The 25,963-nt window shown below is 52.5% G+C and overlaps 1 protein-coding gene across 8 annotated transcripts in view; it reads left to right on the top strand.

The window, feature by feature from the left end:
- Window positions 1–25,963, top strand: part of ACSF3 (acyl-CoA synthetase family member 3) — a 63,558-nt gene that overhangs the window by 21,058 nt on the left and 16,537 nt on the right. For 7 of the 8 annotated variants that reach the window (XM_074839253.1, XM_074839252.1, XM_074839258.1 and 4 more), the window contains 2 exons: window positions 846–958; window positions 15,153–15,279. In XM_074839253.1, the coding sequence (XP_074695354.1) occupies window positions 846–958; window positions 15,153–15,279 (240 nt within the window). Of the gene's footprint in view, window positions 1–845; window positions 959–13,794; window positions 14,236–15,152; window positions 15,280–25,963 lie in introns of those variants that run through there. The other variant, XM_074839251.1, reaches the window with a different exon arrangement.

Here is a 25,963-nt window from a genome sequence, read left to right as displayed (position 1 = left end):
TGTGCCGTTGGGATGCAGAGCGAAACCTGCTGAGCCAGCAGAAGCCCACAGCTCCTGCTTGCTGCTGATCCTGGAGCCCCCCCCTCAGACAGAGGTTGCAGGAACAAAGCTGCCCTTTCTTCTGTGCTTTCAGATGCTCACCAAGAAAGCATGTGCTAAACCAAGGGGTGGGGATGCTGCAGGTTGGGGAGCTCTGGGTCGCAGAACCATCTTGGAGCTCAATAGCAGTTGTTCATGACACTGTGTCAGATTCCCCAGCTTTGAAAATTGAAACCTGTGGAAGAACAGTGTGGTTTTGATCTCTGCTTTTCTCCTATGGTGTTTTATATACAGTGTATTGATGTCTCATAAACCTGAGATAATCCCTTGCAATTCTCACACTGTTAAGCCTTTGCCTTCTCTGTCAGGTCCAGGCTATAGAGAAGCAGTGAGCCACTGTAGTAATCATTATGCTCTTTCTTTTCACATCTTTGTGTAGGTTTCATGGTGCTTTTTTCTATTAAAAAAAAAAAAAAGACAGCTTCATTACTGAGCTACGAAACTGTGCTGATGTCTTCAAAGACTGGCCAAGAGAGACTGTTCAGGGCTGGAGACACATTTGTTTTCCTAGGCATTTGCAACACTGCCTGCTCAGCGAACAACGGCGTATTGCACCGCAGTGACATTTGCACGCAGATATACGATGTGATCGAAGCCTTCCTGAAGGGTAACCCCCTGCTAGGAAGTTCTTTAGTGCCAGCACAGTCTGCAGATGCCATTGATAGACAAGCAGCTGCTCTTTTGCATCCTTGATTTTGTTGTTTCCCAGAGGCTGTCCACTGTTTCAGTCTTGTTTTCCTTCGTAGGTTCTGTGGGCACCCCACTTCCAGGGGTGGAAGTGCGCATTGCCACGGAGACCTTGAAGAACGGTGCTCGTTCCTACACCATCCTTGCTCAGGGAGATGAAGACAACACACAGGTAGTGCTCAGCCATGTTCTCTGCTGCTTCGCTCTGTCTCATGAAGAGTTCTCTTCTCCCCAGCACTTTGAAGCCCCAAGGACCAAGGCTTGCACTGCTGTTATTCCCGGGAGCTCAGTGATGCTATTTAGAGTTTTCTCTTTCTTGTGTTCTTGTGATGGGTTACTATGGCCGTGGTATGTTACACACAAGTGTTGTCTTTGATGAACAACATCTGAGAGAAAACACCACCCCCTGCATGTGAGTGGGAGGTGAAGGCTGTGGTATAAGGGCTGTGGGCTACGGTATAAGAAAATGATATTGTATCTGCTGAGGCTGTTGATGCCTCAGTGGAAGCAGTGCCTGGCCTTTGGAAGCCAGGACAAAAAGTTGAAGTCTGCTACAGAAGGTAAGAGCAAGGCATAGAAGGAAATTCAGATGGACCCTACTCTGGTCTAGAGAGTCACTAAATAGCTGCAGTCAGGGAGGGAAGATGAGTGATTTGTCACCCCAGAAATAGGGTCTGTGTTTATTTCACTGGGTGTGATTGGGCGTTTAGCAATGAGAGTTGGAAGGGCAGGACTGGTGGCCTTGGGGGTTACATTCATTTCAAAATGGTGCAGGGGGAAACCCATTGGGTTTCGATGGAAGTCCAGCTCTGTGCCGAGCTCCAACTGCCGGGTGATACCTGCACCAGCAGTGCTAGTATCGCAGGAGCTGGGTTTCCTTGGTGGTGAAGTGGTTGGGCCCCTTTCCCCATAAGCTGCCCCCATGTTGGGGTGCCGTGTGTTCCCCCCTGCAGAAGCAGCCCCCAGCCCAGGGTTGGGGGTGTTCTGCTGCCTCAGCCCCTTTCTCTCCCCTCAGAAACGGCTGATCAGGGTCTGCATTCCCACCACGTCTCCTTTGCACCCTCGTTGTGGGTGCAGGTCACGTCGCCTCGGGCAGATCGATAGCCAGGTGATGTACGGGCTCGGCTGAGTGGATAGATGCTGTATGTGCCAGAGAAACTACGCCAGCAGTCGTGTGCACTACGTGGGTGGGAGACAGGCAGGCATGAGATTCAACCTGAAATGCGGGGCTTCATTCATTCCTCCGGGGAAATAGCTTCTCATCTAGCCACGTGCATGCCAAGGGTTCCAGAGGAGCTTCCCGCTCTGTGGCAGGGTATACCAGAGACACTGCTGGTGTAAGTACTGGTGAAAGCCGTTATTTTTTTTTTTTCTCTTGATTATCTGTGCTGGCAGCTGGAGCCAGCGGGACCACAGGCAGCCCCGCGTGCGGGTTGTGGTCAACTGCAGCAGGTCGCTCTGTGCGTTCCGATGCCGTAACGGAGCGTTGGATCCCACCCCAGACATGCAAAATGAGCCCAGGGGAAAGCTGAGAGGGGCCACTCTGGCCAGGGACTGTGGCTTTTATTTTTTAAAAACAAAAAAAAGGCTTGCTGCTCTTTATTGTGTGTCACTGCTGCGGTGTGGCAAAGCAGGAGACCTGGAGCGGCCACTCCAGTGCAGCACTCAACGTGTAGGAAGCTGTGTCCTGTTTTATCACTTCACTGGATGAGTATTATGTTTCAAGGTTTTGTCCCCTCATCCTGGGGTTAGATCTTGGCCTTTTTTTTTTTTCCACTTGTGTGGAACTGAGACATGAAATATAATGTGTCCGTTTTAATAATGATTCTATAATGCCTTTTTTACCCTAAGGGATCCCTGGGTGCTTTACCAATTAGGTCTCAGACACAAGAATCCCCAAAGTGCAGCTACTTCCAGGATGAAATGTGGACGTTGTTCTTCTGAAATATGAGAGGAAAAAATACATAATTTTTTTTTCTGCTCAGTACTCCTTCACCTTCCTCTGGTTGCATTGAGTGACTGGAGAAGAAGGGGAGCCCATATGACCTGTGTCTGGTGCTGGAAGCCCACCACCCCCCAGATTGCTGAGACTCACATAACTCTTGTGTTTTCTCTGGCTTCAGGCTGCTAGAGTTTATATTTGGGGCAGAGGAATTGCCCTTTTATCCCACCATTTCTCCCATTACACCCTTCAGCCCCCAGCGCGGGCGGCTGAGGTCCGTACCAACGTCTCACGGTGCTCCCAGGAGCTCCCACCAGTGCTGGTGTTGGCCCCATGCCCCTTTCTGATGGCTGATTTTCCGTCAGGCTCTCCCTTGGGTTTTTTTTGAATGTTCTGGTGAATTCTCAAGACATCAACCGGGGAGGGTGTGGGGAGGTGGTAGAGTTTGCTTAGATAGGTTGGTCCCTCTCTGAAGGGCTGTCCCCATCTCACCCATCTTGTCCCTTGCCTCAGGGAGTTTCTTCAGGCTGAAGGGAAAGAAATGGTCCCATTTGCTTGGGGCCACCCTAGGAGACATTGGCTGGCTGGGTACCTGCAGGACATCCACAGCATTTCCAGGAGCAGAGTGGAGCTGGCTGCCTCCGTCCCTGGGACTGTCAGAAGGGCTGTGGGGCAAGGTGGGAAAAACAGTTGCTGCTCTCAGCGTGTCTTGGCAGGGACGGACGTGGGGAGATGCCAGGAGTTTGGTTTTCGTGTGGCCCGGGTATGGAGTGTGACTTTCCATCGCGTAGGCCATGCTGGCGGGCAGGTGGCAGCCATGGTGACACACCTCTTCTCCCAGGGATGGTGTAATTTAACTGCTTCACACCTGTGGTTGCAGGCAGAGAGTCTCACCTGCTGCCCACTCCTGCCCTGAGATGCTGCTGCTGGCACACTCTGTGTATCATGCTTGGTTAATAATTTATGTCAGAAGAGAGTACGTCAGTGGAATTTATTTAAAACGAGGAGGATCTCACAGTCCAAGTGCTCATCACGCTCCATCAGTCAAAGCAAGGCCTGGCTTTATTTAAAATCAGCTCCTCCACAGCAGAGGGGCTGTCCCTGGGATGAGAAGACCTGGTTGGTGTCACCCTCCCTACATGTGCCACCAGACAACCCTGGCATGGCCTTTTGCTTGTCCCTTATGAAAAGGGATAAACAAATACTTCCTTGCCTCCCTCGCAGGAGGGCTCTGGGGCTTACAGCGTGTTCACTGGGAGGTCTGTGGCAAAGGCAGAAGGGTCCCAGTGGCAGGATGGTGGTGGGGCCGGTGGCAGGAGGCACGCAGCGCCCGCTCTGCTCAGGTTTGATTGGAGCATCCGCAACACCATCCCTGCTCCAGGCATTTCTCTCTGGTTTGGCATTGATGCTATGAAAAATTACCAAATGTCACGTAATGGATTGCTGGAAATAAACACCTCCCGACAGCCGGGCCGGCACAGGGAGCGTCTGCTGTCTGCTTCAGCTGTACGACTTTCAGGGCAGAGACCTCTCTCCGTACCCGGAAAGCGCGGCGCACATCTGTGCCACTGCACAAATAATAATGAAACTGCCAAACCGGAGCCGGTCCCAGCCGTGGCGGGGGCACGGGGCTGTGCCGTGGGGCAGCCGTGCTGTGGGGCGGCTGTGCCTGGCAGCGCGGAGGGCTGAGGGTGAGCACGGTGGGGCAGATCCGGTGGGATGCTGAGCACCCTGGTAAGAGCTGGGCTCCAAGCTGTCACTTCTCACGGCTCCTGCGAGCAGGTGATCTTGGAGCTGGGGGTTAGGCGCATTGTCAGGGCAATCTGCGAGGCGTTCACACCTCGGCTCCGCTGTGCAGAAACCCTCCTGACTGCCAGCGGAAAGAGCGCCTGCCTTTGCCAAGGAAATTATTTGCTTAGCTGTGCCGAGCCTCGCAAGATCACCGCCTTCCCTGCTCGCGTTGGGCTGAGCTTTTGGCCTTCTGCTCCCTCTCAACAACAGAAGACAACAGACTTTCTCCGAGCTGTTTCTTCCCCACTAACACGGCCTCTCCCGTTAGATGCCGGTGCATCGCGCCGTTTCACCCCTTTCCTTTCACCTCGTCACCCTTTGGACACGTTTGTGTGTCCTGCCTCAGTGAGATGCAAACAGGAGCTCGACGGAGGAAGGCGTGTGGGTGGCAGGAGCGGGGAGGTGGGGAGCGTTTCTGCTTTGCCATCCGGTAAGTGCCTGAGCCTGCAGCAGGGGACTGCTGTAATTTGCAAAGCTAGTTTCTGGCACACCCTGAAGATCAATAATCTACTTAGCTGAAAGTTTGCTGGATCTCTGTTCCTCCCTTCGTTTTCTCCCATCCCTTGATTAGAGTGCTGGATTCCTTTCACGCCCGTGCTCCAGCCCTCTGATCTCGCGGCTCTCCTGAGCCTTGTGCTCTGTCGCATCCAGTTTGCTCACATTTTCTAGCTGGCTCTCGCGCCGCTTCCTTGTGAATCATTGCTGCACCCTGAGACGCAGCCGCAGGCGATCGGGCTGTCGGCCGTGCCCCGCCTGAAGCTGCACCATCACTGCCAACACCAAAGCAAGGTGCTGCAGCCTGATGAGACTGCCTCGCTGCCCGCTCTGTTCCCAGCCGAGGATGCTCTGCGACCTGGTGTGGGATGGGGCCACCTGCCGTGGGACAGCGAGGACACTCCCCATCCGGGTCACAGCGCCCGTGCCCTGTCACAGTGTCCCCCTCCTCCTCCCTGCGCAGGAGCATGGCAATGCCGAGTGTGGGGCCCCGGAGAGAGCATTCAAAGTGCTTCTCCTCCGCCGCATCCCCGGGGAGCGGAGGGGTGGAAGCAGATGTTGGGGGACAGCAGCAGCTTTGCCTGCTTGGAGCCATCCCAGCTCTTACTCCTGTAGCCGCTCACACCCGAAGCGGTTCCTAAACTTTTAACCTACCTTAACCAGCTGCCTGTTGAGTGTCTGGCCACATAGGCAGGCTCCATAATCCTTACCCACAGCCCCAGGTGCTTTTTCTCCTGGTCTTTTTTTTTCCACATAACTTTTTGGCAGCCCAGGGATGTTGCTCTCGCCGTGCCTGGCTCTGGCGCACAGGAAAGGGTTACAGCTCTCCAGCACTGAACGTTGCAGTTTGCTTTGTTCAGTGCGATGCATATTTCATACGCTTAGCTTCCCAGCTGGCAGAGGCCTGGAAACCCTGCAAGCTGTCGGGTATTGTCTCTCTCCTTCTTTATTTGTTTGTTTGTTAGTTGGTAGGTTTTTTGGGTTGTCATTTTTGTTGGATTTTTTTTTTTCCCTTTTCCAAATTGCTCGCTCGCACGAAAGCCAAACCCCAGTCCCTGACAATAGGGGTCTATCAATAGATAAATGGTTTCACAGCTGTATCTAATGCCGTGCTCTAGCCAGGGCTTTTATGGCGAGTAATTTTCTCGTGATGAGGCTGCGAAGGGAGCCGTGTGGGACGTATGGGTTGCAGGAGCTGGCAGCAGGAGGACGCTGCAGCCATGGGCTTTTCTCCCCACCCCCGCCCCCAAAGGTTGTAATTATCTCGTTGTTTATCCATATGCAAGCTGTCGTCCTGGATGGGAACCGGCTCGGCTGCGGCCATCCCTCCCAAAAGCCACCAGCATCTCGTGGCCCCTCCTCCCTGTGCCCCCCGCGTCTCTGCCATCTGCTAGCAGCTTGCTGCTGGTTGCCAGCACCTCCGTGGGGCTGCGGGCGTTGGGGGTGGCTGGCACTGTCACCCTTTGTTATGACCGGAGGTCTTGGCTGTTGATGCCCCTGTGGAGGGGACCAGGAATGGCTCCACCTTGCTCACGTTCATCCCAGATCTCCCAGAGAAGCAGTGGGGAGGTACTCGGTCACCGCTGAGCTCCCAGGTGTCCTCCGAGGTCTGGGCACCCCCCTGGCTGCTGCCCATGGGTGGGTGGTGTGGATTTGGGTACTTGGCACCTCTCTGGGCCAGGTCCTCCTTGGAGGTGCTGTTACACATGTACCTCTTGTGTGGTATCTCCTCTGTCTCATCCATCCAGGTGTTTTGAAACAGCTGGTGCCCACGTACTGGCTCTTCTGTTGCCTGTAGCTCCTGGGGCTGGAGACAGGCACGTGCCGGCTGTGACTGGTGTTCCTGAAAATGGGCAGGTACCGACATGCTGGTGGGGATGCGACTGCCTGGCCCTGGCACTCCTGGCTCTGGCTGTCCCAGGCATCCACCCTGATTTATTCCCTTCCTATCCTGATCAGACCTCAGCCTAAAACTGTTCTTTGTCTGCAGCGCTCCTACACTTCCAGAACATCTCTCCTCCCAACGGTACAATCTTTCATCTGTTTTCTTGTCCCTGCTGCATCCCATCCCTGTGTACTGGTGCCTCCCCCAGGTCTCTCCCCGGTGAACCTTACAGCTCGCTGCCGTAGGTGCAGGATGTGCCGAGTGGTGCTGAAGCCTTGTAGAATGTCTTCGTCAGAATGGCAAGTCGCTGATTCAGGGTCAAGGCGTTACCTGGGTCTTGGGGTGAAAGTCAAGTTGAGCTACAGAGAGCTGAAGGCTGTCTGAGGGGGCTGGCTGGCTACCGCAGGGGCTCGCGGGATGCTCTGGGCTTTGTCTCCTCTGCCTGGGTCTTTGCCCACCTCACGAATCTTGCCCTCAGCCCCGTGATCTCTCCCATCAGTAGCCACCTCCCGGGCAGGCAGCGTGGGGAATGTGTTGTTGAAGGAAGCCAGGATCAGATCTGCTGCTTTTCTTGTATCTGGAACATCGGTCCTCAGGTTTTCTGGCACAATCCGCCTATGGTAAACTCACACTGCATTTTTTCCCGTTTTCCATCTGCCTCTGCCTCTTCCAAAAACTCCTTCCAAAGCCCTCCCAGTGTTGGACGCTGCAGTTGTGTATCTTCCAGTTCGGAATTCTGTTTCACCCTGTTCCTCTCATCTCCCCTGTATCCTCTTTTGTGTCCTGCCCAAGTAATTTGTTTCTCCACTTGTTGCCCAGGCTGCTTTCATTACTGTATAAACATTTTAGCTGCTTCTCATTGATCACATCCAGTTCCTTAGTCAACTTGGTCAGTAATTGCCTTCTCATATGTATTTGTATCTCCTTCCTTCTTTCTGTCTGCATTCTCTTTTTTTTTTTTTTTTTTATTTGTGGCCATAACTGTATTTTATTTCTTCCTGGTAGTAAAAGTGGAGGCAGAGATTATATTATCACCATGTCCCCTTGTTTCTCAGTTGAAAACTTCTCTTCTCACAGGAGCAGCCTTGATCCCAGAAGACTATTTCCTTGCACACTGAAATTGAATCCATCTGTCAAGAAGAACCCTCTTTCCATGAGTGTTTCCTTTGAGCTAGCCTTAGTCATAGCAAGATCTCTGTTAATCTCTTTATTATTGTTTTATGCCTTTATTCCTCCTTGTAGCAGGGGGAAGACTCGGGATGTGTGTCCTTGACCCCTTTGCCAGGCCAGCAGTCTTGGTTCTCCAAGCATGAGGGTGGGTGGGTTCCTTTTCGGTCCCATCATGGCTGGTTTTGGTCTTCAGCCCTTTTCTGTATCTTTGCCTGTGCCAGGAGAGCCTGGGAGCCTGGAGTGTTCATGTTTGGTGTTGTGAGCTGTGGGATGAAAGCGGGTTTCCTGCCAGCACAGTCGCTGCTGCTTATTTCTACCTGATTTTTGCAACTTCACCCCTGAGTCCTGAGCTGTGGGTTCAACCCGCGTGCTTACAACCTGCTTCCACCCATGACAGGCCTGTTGGACCTCCCTTGGGGCTTGGAGATGTCTGCCAAAGAGCCCTGGCCATGGTGAGGAGATGCTGAAGCATGGAGGCCAGAAGAAAAAGGGACAGTCTCTGCCCCAGAGCGCTTCCAGCCAAAGGGAGGAGGGGACGGCTTAGCACGAGGAAGCAATTAGAGGTTCTCGGGCAGCATGATCGACTGTAGTCACAGCGCATCACAGCCTTGCTGACCTCGACTTTTAAGTGAGGCTTATGAAAAATGAACCAAAGGTGGGCTGCTAATTGAATCCTTGCCTGGTCCTCTGCCTGCCCCTAAGCACAAAATCGGAGCGGGCGTTGCGAGGGCACGTCAGGAGCCTTCCTCTAATGAAGAGAGCTGAGGGAGTGGGAAGATGTGCTGACATCTCGCCTCGTTTATTATCTTCTGAAGCCTGCAAACAAGAAGGATGAGAACAGCAGCGTGGGGAGCGGTTGGCGTTTCTGGAATAGCATTACACGTCTAATTTATGGTGTTAATATAGATCAAGAAGTTTTGGGTCCGTGGAGCAACTGCGGGAAGGACTGACCTTTCCCAAACTTGGTTGTTTTCTGTGGTTCTTTTGGGATCATCTGGAGTTAATCAGTCTGGTAACTTTCAAAAATCAGTATTGCCTAAAAATACATACAATCACTTTTGTTTTCAGTGGAGCAACATTTGCTGTAAGTAGAGGGTTGGCTTTTTTGAAAATAAGTTTCAGTGTTCTAGCTCCGCTGTGCACCAGCCTTGCTTTTAAATTTATAACCCTCCAAAATGAAAAGTAAATTGATTGTGTTATTCCCAGCCCTTTTATAAAAGTTAACATTGCAAAAACAGATGTGAAATGTGGCCTCGCAGATTACAGTCTGGGCTTGGGGTTTTTGGTCGGGTTTTTTTTTTTTTTTTCCTTTCTCTCTCTGTGCTGTGTCCCCGAGGAGCAGAAATCTGCCTTTTTTCCAGCAGGAGGAAAATTGTTCTGTGTCTAAATTGCCTCCTGCTAGCCTTCTGCAGGATGCTGCAGGACACGGAGCTCAGAGGAACGATAATGCTTTTACAAAAACACGCGACTTAGCAGGGAATTTTTAATTATGAATGTGCACAAGAGTTCAGATTGCCTGGGAATTTGGTAATGCTCTAGCAAGCCTCACACCTCTAGGACATCCATTCAAATATGGCCCAGGGAGACAGTGATTAAAAGGCACTGTCAAGCGGATTATTGCTCTTCAGCTTCCTTTGAGGAGGCAGGTGGGCATGTCCTCGCCTCCCTTGTCACCCACCACACCAGGCCTGGATGCAGCGTGATCCCCCAGGCTGGAAAAGCAGAGTCTGGGCAAAACCTGGGGCTCCTGTGCTTTCTCCAGGTCAGTGGGGGCTGAGCTGTTGGATGCCACGTTGGGGCAAGGCTTTGCTGTATCACAGTAGTCCCAGGGCCACCGAAATCTTGAAGTGGTGAGTGACTGGTCTCATGAGGGTCTCATCCATGCTCTGCAGCTCTTTAGGCTTCGTTATATTATTTTCCGTGCTCTGATATGTTTAAAAAAACCCCAAAGACCCAAAACAGAAAAAAGTTCCTCGGCGAGACCTGCTAAAAGGCCTCCATCACTTCCATAAACCTCACACATATAAATTATTGCCTTCTATTAGTCACTTAAAAGGCTAGGTTGCTTAATTATTTTCATCACAGTAATCACTTATTTACAAGGTGGGGAAAAGTGCCAAGCACTTCCAAGCCGAGCAGTGCAGTAGGGCTGTGGCAGAGGAGGCAGGGCTGCAGAACATTTCCTTCCTCCCCATGAATGTAAATGCTTTTGCTTTTCTTGGTCGCGTCAGTGATGGTGCCCAGCCCATGTGCACCCCGGGCTGCTCTCCCTGTTCATCCCCGGGTGGTGGGAGCTGCAGGAGTGCAGTTGGCTGTGGGGAAATGTTTTTTTGTGGAGTAAGGACTGCGCAGGAGTCGGAACGTGGACTGGGTAGGAGGGTGGAACGGGGAGTGGGGTCCCAGGGATGGAAGCGTAAGTAGAGAAGAGTAAAAGGAAAATGATATGAGATCTGGAGGGCTATAAGACGCGCTGGCACCACCTATCACCCCGCTCCACTTCACCCCATCCAGGCAAACTGCTGTGCGAATGTGCTGCCTCGCATTTCTGGGGTGCAAGAGTTGCAAGGTCCCTTTTAAGGTCCCTCCTGAGAGAAGATGCTCTGATCCGCAGCCTTTGGTACCCGCCCAGGAAAGAGGTTCAGGTTATTATTTTGCGGGAGCGCAAGAGGAAGGAGGGGTCTGGTAGAAGCTAAATGTGTCCCCCTGAAACTTGCTTGCAACCTGAAGAAGGTGTTTGGGTTTTTTTCCTAAAAGCTTTTCTGCCTTCATTCTGATTCCATCAGCCCGCTCACAAGTGATTCCCTCCCCTTACACACCTCACCTTCCAGCTTTTGCTCTGTGTTTTCCACATGTTTCTGCTTAGGAATCCGCAGTGCCTCCTCTGCTTCCCAGCGAAAGTCACGCCGCTCTGAGCCGACCTCCATAAAAGCCCCTAATTCCATTAAAGTCCATTACAAGCTCCTCTCCCGCAGTTCCCGGCGGAGCGCGGGGCAGCGCATATCAGAGACCGCAAGAAAACAAATGGCCACTTTGAACAAATCCCAGGGCCTCTTGCCAAGCGGGGATTCCCAGCTATTTACAAACCGCCCTCGCTTCCTCCTAATAAAGAGGTAAAATGGAAGCAGGGAAAATATGCATTTTATAATCACCCAGATTTAGTCCTTCAAAGGATTTATTACAACCTTTTCTTTTCAGGTGTGGAAAATGTAATCTTATCTAGTTTGCCGGCTGGCCCAGCTCAACTTGCCAGATCGGTTTTACAGCAGAAAGCTATCAACCAGCAACCTTCGGGGGCACGCTGTGCCTGGCTGTTAAAGTCCCTTGAATGCTTTAAAGCAGTTGAAACATGTATTAAAATATGGCACTAGGAGAGGAGGATATCTGTGCAATTAGCACGCTGATGCTTTCAGCAGCTCCTCGCGACGTCGATCCGGTGCATCGGCGACGGGTGCCGCTGAGATTTGATGGAGGAAGGAAACAAACATGCTGCTGCCGCAAAAACCCCGCTTTCGGAGCGGGTTAGCAGCCAGCTAGCTTGGTGCACGTGGGATTTTAGCAGGGATCAGATGCAAGGGGTTGTAGGAGATAAATGCCTTGAACCTTGAATTTTAATTTCTGCTGTTTGCGAGCAGCAGAAGCTGCTGGCGCTGGGGTGGTTTGCGTCCCCTCTGCTACGCTGGGGAGCAGTGCCAGTGACATTCGGAGTTCAGCAAGCAAAATCCTATTAAGATAACGTCACGGCCTTTCTGTTTTACTGTTTGCAAGCCAGCCATAACATCATTAAATTACACAACAGGGAGGTGCCTGCTGCCAAGGAGCTCTGCTCGAGATAAGATGTGGGTTGAGCCGCTGCCAAAATTTGAGTTGATATGACAAGAAATTTGGAGCTGGTTCAAGGCTTGATTCACACAAGACATCGCAGCACACAGGTAAACACTGTGCAGGATTGGTCCCAGGGGCAGCTCTGCTGCTCTGAGCGGGTTGTGGAGGTGGAGTGGCAGTGCCTGTGCAGGGCAGGGCTCAGCCAGGCAGGCTGGGGCTGAAGGCATTTGTAGTAGCCAAATTTACACCCGTTCTTGCTTTCAGCGCCGACAAGCAGAAGACAAACTCTGGCAGGATCTGTAGATGAAGCTCAGGCAACTGTTTGCAGGTCCCCACCATCCTTACCTCCACCACCCACTCCCCAGCCCTTTTGGAGGAGTCGGAAGCAGCCTGACAGCTAAAGGGATTGACTTTGGAGGCTCACAGTAGTAACTGAAACGCCTGTAATGCAAGGGCAGTTTTGGTAGTCGCTGTCTCTAGCTGAGCTGGGGTGGATGTGACCCAGTGGGGTTTGCAGGGAGGTGAGTGGCGTGGAGTTGCCCCCTGGGAGGGGAGGTGTTGCTGGCAGGGGTGTAAGGGCTGGATTACCCCCCCACGATGGGCAAAACTGGAACTGGGAACACTGGCGACCCTGGGTTGCTCGGGGAAGTTGCTTGTTTTATGATGCCGTGGCTGGACCGGTGGGAAAAGGAGTGGAAAGGAAGAGCTGCATTGTAAAACCACACGCAGCCTTTGTAGCAGCACTGAAACCCTCCTTGTCCCCTGCATCACCCACCATGTCCCCGCCACGTTTGCCCACACAGGCTTTGTGCCTCTTGCCCTTTTGCTGCTGCAGGTATGGGCAGGTTTGGTCCTGGGCTCTCCTGGACCTCAGGTTTCTCTGCTTGTGGATAGTCTGGTCTTCAGGCTCCCTCTTTCAGATCCTCTGGAGAGAACTCATCCAGCACCATCCTCACCTTGCCATCTTTCAGCTAAACTCCTGTCATCAGCATTAATGACCTTTTTCTCCTGCAGCATCTTCCAGGCAGTTGAGATGATGCAGAGCCAGGGCTCTGGGGGCTTGGCCCAGCCTGTGGCACATGGAGGTTTTTAGACAATTCTGTAGAAGTGCCTGGGCTGTGTATGCACAGATCCTCGTGTCACCCCATCTTCCAAGACAGGACATCGGGAAGAAATTACTTAAAGATTGTGCCTTAAAAGCAGCTTTCTAAGCATTTTCCATTAGAGAAGCTTTGTTTCCATCAAAGGCTGCGCAGAGGCACGAAGCCTGCCCTGCCCTGGGATTCTGCCTGGCGCTCCAGTTCTGCTATTACTGCTTTCCCTCGCGGCTGCGTTTCTGGCACCGCTGGCTTTTGGGGTCCCAGATGGATCTGGTCCATGTTGCGGCAGCTCGAGTACAAAGTGGCTGGGAGTTCCCGTTACCAGGCTGTTCTCTGCAAAGGGATGGAGCAGCATGTACAAGCACATCTCGTGGTGACTTTCCATCCCAGCAGCGGCTTTGCACATCTTCCCGGCAAAGGGCTTCAGGTTAACACAGTCCCACGAGCGGTGCGATGTTCGTGCCTCTCTAGTGCCTCATCTCTTAGCCCGTCTGCGTCCTTATAATTACAAAACGATGTATGTGCAGGGGAGATGAGATACCATCAGGCGAGCCTGTGACCTTCCTGCGATTCTCCAGTTTCCATAACAGCAGGGTATTTGTTTTGTTGCCATAGAAAACCTGCCTGTGCAGGTTTGCAGGGTACTGAGTTGTCACTACAACCATTGCCTTCCAGTGAGCCTGAAAGGAGCTGCGTGTCCCTGAGAACAAATCAGATGGTGTTTCCTGCCACCTCCTCAGGAAAAAAAAAAAAAAGTGTTAGATTGACAGTTTTGGAAAGCGAAGTTTTCTATCTATCAACAGAGCAGACAGCAGCATTGCACGGTCATGGGAGCGCCTCATCCCCTGCATCGCCTGGCTGCGATGGGCAGGAGGATGATCCTTGTCCCTGAGGACGCTGCAAATTCAGTGCATGTAGGGCGCGGCTGGTGGCCGGTGTCCCCTGGGGCTGCAGTTTCAGTGGCCGAGCCATCCACTCACCCCTTCAGCTTGCTGCTGTCGCTGCCAGATGTACAAGATGTACGGACCTGGAGGGCAGCAGTGCTCAGGGATGTGTGGGTCTTTCAGGAGGCAGCCTGCGTGCCCTGCTTTCATGCGTCCCCCGAGGGGAAGGGCAGGCTCACCCAGGAGAGACAGGAGAGGGGGACCCTGAGTGGGTGGGTGCCCTCGTCGGGTGCCTGGAGATCACACAACAAGCTGTCTCTACTGATGCCCCCCGAGCATCCCACACCGTGCTGAGGCTCTGAGGGCAGCAAGTGGGGATGGGGGAATTTCCCAAATTATTCCCTGGGAGAATCACAGAATCATCTGGGTTGGAAAAGCCCTTGAAGCTCCTCCAGTCCAACCATGAACTGTTCTCAACCCCACCAGATCCCTCAGCGCTGGGTCAACCCGACTCTTCAACCCCTCCAGGGATGGGGACTCCCCCCCTGCCCTGGGCAGCCCATTCCAACGCCCAACAACCCCTTCTGCAAAGAAATACTTCCTAAGAGCCAGTCTGACCCTGCCCTGGCACAGCTTGAGGCCATTCCCTCTTGTCCTGGCGCTGGTTCCTTGGCTCAAGAGACTCATCCCCCCTCTCTGCACCCTCCTGTCAGGGAGTTGTAGAGGGCCATGAGGTCTCCCCTCAGCCTCCTCTTCTCCAGACTAAACCCCCCCAGTTCCCTCAGCCGCTTCCCATCAGACCTGTGCTCCAGACCCTGACCCTGACAGAGGCTGGTGGGTGCTGCGGTGGGAGCAGGGTGCAGAGAGCTCTTGTGAAGCTGGTCTGCATCAGGCCACCCAGGGCTCAGAAAGGACCATCCCTTTCCCAAGAGTATTTCCAGACCCTTTTCCAAGAGCATTTCCCACATGTTTGCATGCAAGCCCTCCCCTCTGCCAGCAGCTGGAAGGTGTCAGCCTGCCTGGACTGCAGTTCCAGGGTGGCAGTTCTTTTCAGCTAACACAGATGTATATTTTCAATGGTTTTGAGCATCAAAGCTGCTCTGGCAAGTCCTTCTTCACCTGAGGAAAGAGGTCCTGCCAGTGGGCGGGCTGCGTCGGAGGGTGGTGAAGGCTGGGAGGGCACACAGCATGGGTCCTGCTTGTCCCAACCACGGGGGACAGACGGCGGGGGCGATGCGGCCGCTCCCTGGGGTGCATTCGCTGTGTGCTTGTCCTAGGTGACGCCAGGTCTCGAGGGCCAAGAAGGGGAACTGCTTGTGAAGGGACCCTCTGTCTTCCGCGAGTACTGGAACAGACCCAGAGAAACAGCAAATGCCTTCACACCCGACGGCTGGTTTAAAACAGGTACCGCGAGGGGAGAGGAGGGCAGTAGCTCCGGGCTGGGCCCCGGGGTTCTCCGGCTGCTGGGGGGGTTTGGAGATGGGGGGTCACAGCCTGGCTGGGGGTGCGGGCTGGCCACGCTTCCAAACACCGGGCTCGGGGCCGGGCTTTGCTTGCGTTGGCCATAATTAGCCAGCCAAGTAATGGGGTACGTTTGGAGTTGCTTGCTTGTAACTATAATATACCGGTGCTTAATGTTTTCTGGGGATTAAACTTTGCAAATGGGAGGGGTTTAGCTTAATCTACATGGGGACCTTGTCAGTGGAAAGACCCCAGTCGGCTCCCAGAGCTGGGTCCATCCTGCCGCCCCTCTCGCTGCCGGCGCGGTGTCTGCGGGGGAGTTTGTCCTCCTGGTCACGGCTGAGTATTTGAAGACAAGGTGTGTAGGGTCGAAGGCACGAGCGCGGGCAGCGCGGCTGCAAGGGGTGGGCTGGGGTCGTGGGCTTGGCCACCGGCGTCACAAGGGAGCTCATCAAGGAATCGCCATTTGTCAGAAAGTACTAACTGATGGAAAGCTGAACTTTCTGGGGAAGAATCACAGCGGGTGTCTTCAGTGGGGGGGGCGGTTCAGGAAGGGGTTTTGAAATTGCCAGAACATTTTTTAAAAATGAAAAGTCTGAGCCTTCCAAATAGAGACTTTTTAATTTGAAACCAAGGCTCATTTTATTTTTACATGATACGTTGTGGAAAAGGAAATGTTTCTTTTTCTGGGTTTTCTCAGGATTTGCCTTTCCTTTTCAAGAGCGGGAAAAGTTTCTGTAACATAAAATGTTTCCAGGGATGGGGAGACCGCTGGTATTTGCTTCTTTCAAGTCAAATCTCACCAGAAGATAATACCTCAATGATAATAATACCTATTGCAGGTGGGTCCTGTGTGAGCCTTGGGAGGTTTTATCAAATATTTGCAAACAGAAAAAAGATCCTGGTAGCCTGTGATAGCAGCAGCTGCCGTTGGGACGGTCCCTACTGTGTCTGGGAGGGCAAGTTTTTGGAGGAGAACTTTTAAGCCTAATCCTGCCCCTCACATGGGATAACAAATTCAAGAGGATACCAGGCTGAAGACGTTTCCCAAAGGGGATAGATGTGACAGGCCATGAATAAGTGATGTGCTTCAAATGACGCCTCCCGCTCTGCGCGTGGCGTGGCGCGGTCAGAGACCTCCTCGGTCAGAGGTTCCCGTCCCCCGGCGCCGTTCTGCGATTTAGATTAAATACTGAACCAGCCCCGGGCCGGGTTGGCAGGCTCCAGCCCCGGCTGCCGGTTGGTATCTCGGCGTGCCCACCTTCCTGCTGCCCTGCCAGCGGCTGGGAGCCCGTTGGGCAGCAGGGTAGATACAGGCAGTGGCGTTTGTCTGCCTGCACCGAGCCCAACCGCTGGTTAATCTTGCCAGTGCAGAAGGGCAGGATGGCTCGTTTCTGCCCAACCTTAACACTTCCCCATTCCCCTCTTTTACTGTGTGTTAGCAGCGCCGTCGAGTCAGGAGTCAGGCTGGATTTCTGACGCCTTCTGCGTAATCTTATTTATTTACGGTTCTTGAAGAAGCTGTGATTTATTATTATTGTTATCCCGAAGCAGACGCGGAGCTGCCCTGCCGGCAGTGTCACCACGGGTCCCCATCCCGGGCGAGTACCGCGGGCTGGGACTGGAGCGTCGTCAGGCGATGTGCAGGGTGCAGGGCAATCAGCTTCAAAAATTTTTTTAGTCAACACTCCTGATGAATATTTCAGATGCAAAGGAATAGCATGCATTAATTATTGCAAAGAGATGTCTTTAGGAGAAAATGATTTTGAAATTCAGTTTAATTTCATTGTAATGCGCTGCAAACAGGAAGGGAGTATGTGTGTTTAATTGGCTCTCGGGGGTAAGGCCGGGAAGATGGCATGCCTTTGTCACAGGCCATTAGTGATACAGACTGCATAATGAGAGAGTACAATCAGCTCACAGCTGCCGGCTCCTACGGGGAGAGAATGATATTAAATAGAAATCAGTATAAATTAAACTTAACCCTTTCGCTAGCTGAGCAAAACTCAGAGCTAGAATAAAGGAGGGGGGACATGGAGACAGGCGTGAGGGGTTTGGGCTGGGTTGGGGGTGCCCAGTCAGCAGCAGACCCCCGGCCAGCCTGCCTCCCCGACATCCCCCACCGCTGCCTAGGGAGGACAACAGGCTTTTAACTCTCTTCCCCATCCCGTTCCCCCACTCTTTGCCTTTCTTTCCTTTCCTTCCTCTCCTGACCGCTTGCCCCGTCTCTCACAGACATCGGGTCAATAGGGCTATTTTTTTTTCCCAAGCCTCATTTAGCCGGCAGTGCCATGAGCGCGCCCCGTCGCCCCTCGCCCGCCCTGCCTGCCACCGCCACGGTGACAGCCTTCTGGGGTCACTCGGAGATGGCAAACATCCCTGGGGTGGTAAAAACCCAATTCAGAGAACCAAGGAGGTTATGTCCCATCCTAGCAACTGGGGTGTGAAGGGTGAATTACCCCCATTAAGCAGCAGTGGGTAACTTTGGAGTGGAGACTGTGCTGGCAGAATCCAAAAGAGGCAAAACCTGGGTGCTGCCGGGCTATAATCTGCTATATCTGCCATTTGCAGGCCATACAGGTCGATGTTTTAAAGGTGAGGCTGTGTGTGTGTGCACGGTGCTCCTGAAACCCAGGCGATGGTATTTCCGACGCCGCACTAGCGTTGTCTCGCTGCTGGAGCCGCGTGTGGGTCCCCACCAAGTGACCTACAGGTCACCTAAAGCAGATAACGGTGTGATTGCAGGCGGTGGCTGGGTCCCCCCCATCCCTCAAGGACATGGGGAATGTGCACTCAGCGGTGGCAGGGACAAGGTTTGGAGAGGGCAAACTTGGAGACAGCATGGGTAACTCCTCCGCTGTCATCGTTAACGGCGATCCCAAAAACCGGTGGGTCAGCAAATGAAGAGTAATTACTGCGAGGGCAACCCCGGCGTGCTGCTCGTGCTGCGCCTCGTCAGGAGCCCGTCCCTGGAAGGACACTGCTCTGGGGTGGTACCACATGGAGAGGGGTGTCCCGCAGCTGTCACTAGTTGTGCTGTTAAACAGAAGGTGGGGGGATGTCTCCGCATGCCGGGCTCTGAGCATCCCCTCCCCGCTGCTTCACGAGGTGTATGACCAGCCTGGGGCTCTACCTGGGTATCCCTCGTCAGAGTTCACACACACAAAGCCAGGAGTCTCCAGAGCTCGTTCCCTCCGTTGGTTTTGTGACCGGAGTTAACTGAAATTGCTGCTTGAGTGGTCTGAGGGCCAGTTCCCTTCATACATGCCCCCCGCTCAAACCTTGCGAGCCGCCTGCTGCACTGCTCCATCAGCTCCATCGGCTGCTTCCCGCAGAGCAAGGCTCACAAAGGAATCTTGAATTTTTAAGTCTTTTCTGCTGTAAGTCATTTGTTTCCCCAGTACCTTCCTCAGGCCGTTTCTCTGTTTCTGGTTGCTCTTCCTATAAATTGAGTTACCATGGGGTTTTTTTCAGAAAGTAGAGGAACCAAAAAAAGAGTCAATGCTTAATGGCAGTGGTCGTTTTCCTTTCTGATTGACAGCTGCTTTATTAAAATCCCCTTTTCTCCCATGGAACTCTCTTCCCCAAGAAAACAACCTCATGTTGAGCATTGGGGATGGTCATTCCCTCCACGACAGGACAGAAAAAATAACGATGCAGACTGTGGCCACCAGCGCTCTCTCCGCAGTGTGCTCCTGCAGCTCCCTGCTCCGTTTCTAGGGAAATCTCGGAAAGACCAGACATTCTGTGCAACAACTGCAAACCTGTGTTTCCTCCCCCCGGGCCAAGAGGCAAACACCGTGTGCGTGCCATGCGGGAGGCCAGTGCAGGCATCCCTCTGCAAACGTGCCCTTTTTGTGCCTCCAGTTAAGAGAAGGAATAAGTACGTACATGTGTGTGTGTGTGTTATGGGGAAAAAAAAGGAGGTAAAAAGACATGATGCTGCAGTGACTTTTTGATGAATTCAAGATCGTGGCTCTTTTGAGAAGCCTCTGAACTTGTGGTGTTGCGTAGGTGATTTACTGGTGCTCCCATCCTCTATTCCCTCCGATTTGCACCGCTGTCTGCCCATCTCTCCCATCTCTCTCATTTCCATCAGAGTGAATTTGATTATTTTTATTGTATTAACACTGTTGACAGAGATGCTTAGATCAAAGTCCCCTCCAGCCATTTCCAGGGAGGCTGCTGGGTATCCACCTGCTGTCATGCATCCAGGCAGCCCCGAGCCCTCAGAGACCGAGACAGACCAAAAGGAAAAATGCCTACGGCTGGCTGTCTCCTGTCGCTGTGACACCTTCCCAGCTGCCCCACACCCTGCGAGGTGAGAGGCCACCTCTGACCGTACTCACATGCTGCTGAGCAGGAGAGGTGGAAGGAAGAAATAAGGAAGGAAGAATTTTTTTACGATGAGGGGGTGAAACACTGGAACAGGCTGCCCAGAGAGGTGGGGAATGCCCCATCTCTGGAAACATTCAAGGCCAAGTTGGACGGGGCTCTGAGCAACCTGAGCTAGTTGAAGATGTCCCTGCCTATGGCAGGGGGGTGAGACTGGATGATCTTTAAGATCTCTTCCAACCCAAACCATTCTATGATTCTATGACTCTATGAGCAATCACTGAGCAAACCTCTGCTGGAGGAAGGCAGCAGAGAAACACGTGCTTCTCTGGCCATCCCTCTCCCTGGTCTTTATTCATCCATCCCAGCCTCGCGATGCTCGTGGCGCTGGGGCTCTGGCACCGTCAGGTCGCGTTCTCTCTGCCCAGGAGGCAGCAAGTGGCTTCGGAGGCGTGAGGAAGGGGACGGAGGGTTTGGGAGGGTGGTGGAGTTGCCCGGGCACTGCCCGTTTGCCTGCCTATTCTCCTGCCTGCGCAGGGCCGGGCAGGGCGCGTTCTCCGGAGGAATCTGGCGATACAGCGGTGTGCACAGCGGGAGTGATACGATCAGAAAGCAGACTTCTCCCCGAGGGAAGGCCGGCTTCCATTCACGTTTGCCCATACATCCAGAAAATTAGAATCTGGTGTATTCAGGGAGATTTATTTTCAATTACAGGTTAAGGCTGAGACATGAAATAGCACCGGGTTTGAAAGTAGTGCATAAATCCTGCAACAAATCCATGTATCTCAGCTCCATATAATAAGATTTTATTGATTGCTATATTGTATCTGTCAGAATAAAACTCTCTTAATGCATGCATCAGGATGGAGAAGATAGAAAGCTTGTTGGTAGTAGAATCTGATTCAAGAATCAATGCACTTTGATTAATAATGTCGTTAAGAAAGTAAGAGTTATTTAACTTGTTTGATGCACATTTCAAAATGATGACTCATATCTTTTAAGTTTCTTTCTTTAAGCTGCATTTAAAAAAACAACCCTGTAGCTGTTTTTCACTTCGCCAAGTCCTGCTTTATCACTGCATTTTTGCTAGATCCTTTTACACAGCTCACAAACCCCCCCCGGCTCCCGTTAACAATAATTCCTGTGGCCCAAAAGACTATCCATGTGCTGTTGTTGAAGGCTTTAGGAGAAAAGGAGAACGGGGTGGACCTGCTATCTCTTTATTCCTTCTGGGTGTTCTGCAGTGAAAGAGGGAGCTCCAGGGGAAAAAAAAAAAAAAAGAAGTTAATCTGGAATAAGACATCAGCAGGAGAAATGAGAAGCACCCACCAGTTCTGGCAGGCTCTCAGGCTGCCAGGCTCGGGCAGTCGGCAGCGTGCTGGGCACGTCTGTGCCTCCTGAACACGCTGTTCTCTCGGCTCTGGCCTTTTCACTCTGATCTCGGCACCAAGGACAAGTCTTGGCTTAGCTGGGAGCGTCCTACTCAGTGCCACTGCTCCCAGCTTGCTCCAGAAACGGGACCTGTTCTTGCTGCAGCCGTGAAAGTCAAGGCAAGAAGCCCAGTGACTCTCAGGCTGGTTTCTGGGACCTCCTGGTGTCCGTCTGTCCTCTTCAGACTGAGCTCTCCAGTCCGGAGCTGGGTAGTGCTGCCTGCCCCAGCTGCAGATCCTTGTCCTTCCCAGCCCTGGCTCTTTGGAGATTTCCACCCCACTGCTCCTGATGGAAAAGGCAAAGCTGCCTGCAGTTTTCCAGCGCAGAGAAGTCTGGTGTTTGTAGGAGATGTCCTGGGCAGGTTGTCCTTGGCCATTGCTCCTCTCGGGCTGGTCTCCAAGGAGAAGGGGCAAGGGAGGCAGCAGGCAACGCACACCCCGACCCTCTGGCGTCGGCTCTTTCCCTGGCGCTTGCCTGTCCCCAGAGACAAGCAGGTGTTTCCCTGCCAGGGGAGTTGCTTACATTCATGGGTGTAGCACTGACACCTGAAACAGAAAATACTTCAGCCTGATCAAGGCAGATTATAAATAGAAATGCATCTAATTAGCATCCTAATCTGCAGGTTTTCTGTTTGTTTGCAGTGTCTTTCCTAGTCACAAATCCAGTTAATGCAAATTCTATTTTTAAAGAAATGATTCCTTAATTATAATGTGTTGCAGATGATGTGACTTACCGGTTTGGTAAGCCCACCGGAGGAAGCGTTGCCTCCCCCAGGGCTGGGCTGAAGGAGCTTCTTTGAGTCTGTCACAGCTTAAACTCATCGGGCAGGACGGCAGCACTCACCTGCTCCCTTTGCTAGCGGCTTAGAACTTGGACCCATGGTCCCACAAATGAAAGGACATGAAAAGACACCCCAAAAAATGCCAAGCATGGCCTTAAGACAGCTCCATGTGATGCTTTAGGAAGGATACCCCCCTGGATCTTCCTGGCTCAGGAACAGAGGCTGCAGACACCTACCAGGCAGCCTCTCCGGTGAAGCTGGACCAGCCGTGTCTGGGCTCCCGTGTCCACCCAGCCCTCACTTCAGAGGTGTTTCTAGAAGTAAAAACATAAAGGTGGCCTGGTGTCTGGTGTATCAGCCGTGTGTAAAGGTTCCTTTATCATCTCAAAACGTTCCTTGTACACACCCACTTCTAACACTGTGGAGAGAGAAATCACTTTTTCTGCTTCCCGCCTCAGTATTTATTCTTTCTCCTTGAGGGGACAATATTGCCACGTTTGCCTGATGGCTGGAAGTCTTGGGGTCATCAGGACACAGCAAAATGAAACTCTGTGTTTCCCTGACTGCTCTGGAGACTGATGTTTTCAGCAGTTCAGAGAGTGACTTGGGATTTTTGTAGCTGTAAATGAGAGCAGCTTTTGGCACAGATTTTGTTTACTCTCTACAAAGCTCCGCTCTAGTTGTATCAAACATCTTGGATGCCAACCCTTTACTTGTTTGAGAACCTCTGCTACACGGAGTCCAATTTTCAGAGGCGTGGAGCAATTGCACCCCAGCTGAGAGTCAGTGGGAACAGCAGGCACCCACATCTCCAAAATCCAGGCTGTTCAGTCTCAATCTCTATTTGCTTTTACCTTCCAAGCCATGCTATGGCAGCGCTGGAGGGAGAGGGGCTCGTTCAGGCTCTGACCGCCAGGAGTGACCCTTCCCTTCCCATCCCAGGGGTTAATGCAGGGTGTCCTGGCGGCAGCTCCAGCTGGGTTATGTTGTAGAGATGTCAAGCTGAGCTCTGTGAGCCTGTCAGGAGATCTAGCAGGAGAATTGCCAGTGGGTTAAGAGGGGAAGTGCAGGATTGAGCTCAGGATGTGGTAAAGAAATGGGCTGAACAATCGTCTTTCTCATGGCACTTGGCAGAGCCCATTGGATCATTGGCAAGGCTTTCTTTCAAGTGGCTACTTGCTGCTGTATAAATAGCATGTCTCCTCCAGTGCAAAATTTAAAGCCCCGGAGGGGAAGGTCAGTATCAAATCAGGTGAGTGAGCTCCCTGAGCCGTCGTGCAGAGGACAGGACCGCGTGGATTGTCTTGAGTACGGTTGGAACGGGGCTCCAGGGATTCTCTCTGGTCTGTGCGCTGTGAACACTAGTGTCTGTTGTGTCTTCCCTGTCACTGATTGCCCCGTGACCACGGGGCTTTGGAAAGCCTCTTCAGCAGGCAGGATAAATGTTGCAGAGAGTTGTCTCGCAGTGACCGAGGGGGTGGATTCACTGTACCCCGGCAGAGAGCATCAGGGTAGGAAAGGGAACGGTCTAAGACTGAATGTTGAAGTGATCACTCAAAATCAAAACAACATTCAGCTTTGTGGATGCCAGACTGGCAACTCGCTGCTCCAAGCGAGAGCTGTGATCTGTGTACAGACTGTTTGTGCTTCACTCTTCAGTTCCTTGCCAAGCCAAGCCTGCTGCTGCCTGGCCTTATCGTGTTCAAGCTACCAGGCCCAGCCCTTGGGATGGAGGTCTCGCTCTGGCAGCAATCTGGCAGGAGTTAAACCTGCTCACTCGGGGCTTCTGTAGGAGCTTCACCTTGTAGAGGCTGGGAGGAGTCGGTTTAGAGAGCTGGAGCTGACCGGCGGGGATGCTCGAGCAGTTGCGCCGCGGGTTTTGCGCTTGATGGTCCTGTGGGTCCATCTCCAGCTGCCGCACGTGCTCGTCGTGTCTTGGTGGGCTTCTTCGCGTGGCATCTCGCACCAGGAGCTTCCCCTAAAGCAGCAAGTGGGGGGCAAAGGCTGTTTCGCTGGCCATGGGGATGCCTCTTCCTCAAGCTTGGGTGGTGATGGGGGTTATCTTCAGTCCTGACGCCTGCCTCTTGCCAGGGATATCCAGCTCAAGGGGAGATTTGTTGCAACTAGACCTTCCTTCCACCTTTGGCCATCTATCATTTTTCTGCCTTATTTTGTGTCCTCAGCTTTCCCTTCCTCCTTGTTTGCCGGGTTTCCCGTTGCTTGAGGCACTCTGCTGGTGCCCACACAATCTGTTTAGCCTGCTGAACACTTTTTGCTGTTTGATTTACATAACCCAGCACAGCCATAAGTGGAGCAGGGTCAGGGAATTGCAGAAATTGATTTACCGCTCGAAGGACGAGCCGGGAAGCCAGTGGCCTGATTTCCTTCCTTCGCAGCACAGGAAAGCGAGGGATCACTTCTAGCAGGCGTGATCCAAGAGCAAGCGCTGTGGAGAGGCTTTTGTTGGGTGTTTTGTTGGGCTGGTTGTAGTGCTTGACGAAGAGCTGAATGTCTCTGGCTTTGAGAGGCTCTTTACTTTCAACAAGAGTCATCCCTCTGGGCTTCGCTCAAGACAACTGAGAACATATTTACTTACGGCTAATGGTATTATGCTGTAAGCAAAAGTATAGGCTTCTGTATATTTAAGCAAACAATTTAAGGCAGATATCTTTCCTCATATCCCACTGCTGCCTCTCTTAGTAAACATCCTCCCATCGTTATCTCTGCTTTATTTAATAATTCGTCTCACCAGAGACTGGGACAGGTCACTGCACTGGAAAGAAGAGGTAGTACGCTCTTTAGCTAAGGTGGAATTGATCCCTCAGCTGTTGTGCAGAGGGCAGAAGCCAAAGCAGAGGGGTGTAGTCTAATGTTTTTATTATTACAATTATTATTTTTAGCCGTGAACGCATGGTTACTACGCTCTTCAAAGTTTCACCAGCTGAGTGGCAGCTGCGTTCAGCTGGGCTGCCACACCTTGGAGCATTTACTTATTTATTAGTCTTTGAGTTTTCTTTTTCATCTTGTTGTCTGCAGGGATTTCTATAAATATTTAAATGCTAATGTGAAGAAAAGCGTTTTTCATTTTTACTTACCCATTTTCTTTTCTGGCTTGTCCTCTGGGCAAACCCATCTGCAGTAATTCTGGCTGTAGGCAGCGGGGGAGCTCCCTCCGCCCAGCCTACTTGTGTCATATCAGTCACCCATGAGTTCCTACTAATGATGAGTGAACCTACAAAGTCTTGGCCGCCTGGCTTGCAGAAACGTTCAAAGGCTCGGCTGGTTTATCTGCTATTTTCCATTAGAGGAGTGTGGCACCCTTAGAGCAGGGGGTGCAGCCTCCCCGGGCTGGGGGGGGCTTCATCTGCTGCTCATCCTTCAGGTCTGTGGTGTACTGAAGGCTTGGAGAGGCTCCTGGTCATGCTGAGCTACGTACCCGAGGATGAGGGACAGCACCTTTGCCAAGGGCAGGCAGGACCCAGGATCCTGCCAGGCTCTGCCAAGGTCTGAGTTGGTGTTAATCCATTCGGTGCTGTCATCTCCGGGCTGAAAGCTGGTGCCTGGGACTCTGATGGCAGATGTCATGTAAGGGGGTCTGACGCCAACCCCGGCCAAGGCTGGAGCAGGGACCATATGCAGCAATCCCTGAGGCCCTGAAACAATAGCACAGAGATGGGCTTTTGTATTTGCTAGCCAAAACCTGCTGGCCATGTGGGCATGCTGGGAAGCCCGTCTTGCAGCGGGTGGGAGAAGGTTTGGGATTTGCAGGGGGTGCAGTGGATGATGCTTTCCAAGCTCCCCTAATGTCTCAGCAGATGAAGCTGAAGCTGCTGGCTCTGCTCATCTGTGGGTTTTAGAGAGCTGCCAGCCTTGAACCAGCCCGTGGCGGTCACCTGGAATCCCCCATGTCTGTGGAGGAACATGAAACGGTGCCAAGGACGGGGTGAGCTTCGCAGTTCACAAAGAAGGAAGCCACCAGACGCGTGTATGTTCTGCGCCCGGCTCCCGCCCGTCCCACTCAGCGTGGGCATGAGCAGCAGAAAGGCTCCTGCTGGTGGGTCTTTCGGCCTTGACTTTGTG

Source organism: Strix aluco, chromosome 14 (genome assembly GCF_031877795.1).
Source record: "Strix aluco isolate bStrAlu1 chromosome 14, bStrAlu1.hap1, whole genome shotgun sequence".
In the NCBI taxonomy this organism is placed as follows: domain Eukaryota; kingdom Metazoa; phylum Chordata; class Aves; order Strigiformes; family Strigidae; genus Strix; species Strix aluco.
The sequence above is the reverse complement of the archived record's forward strand: the minus strand, read 5'-3'. Positions and strand labels throughout refer to the sequence as shown.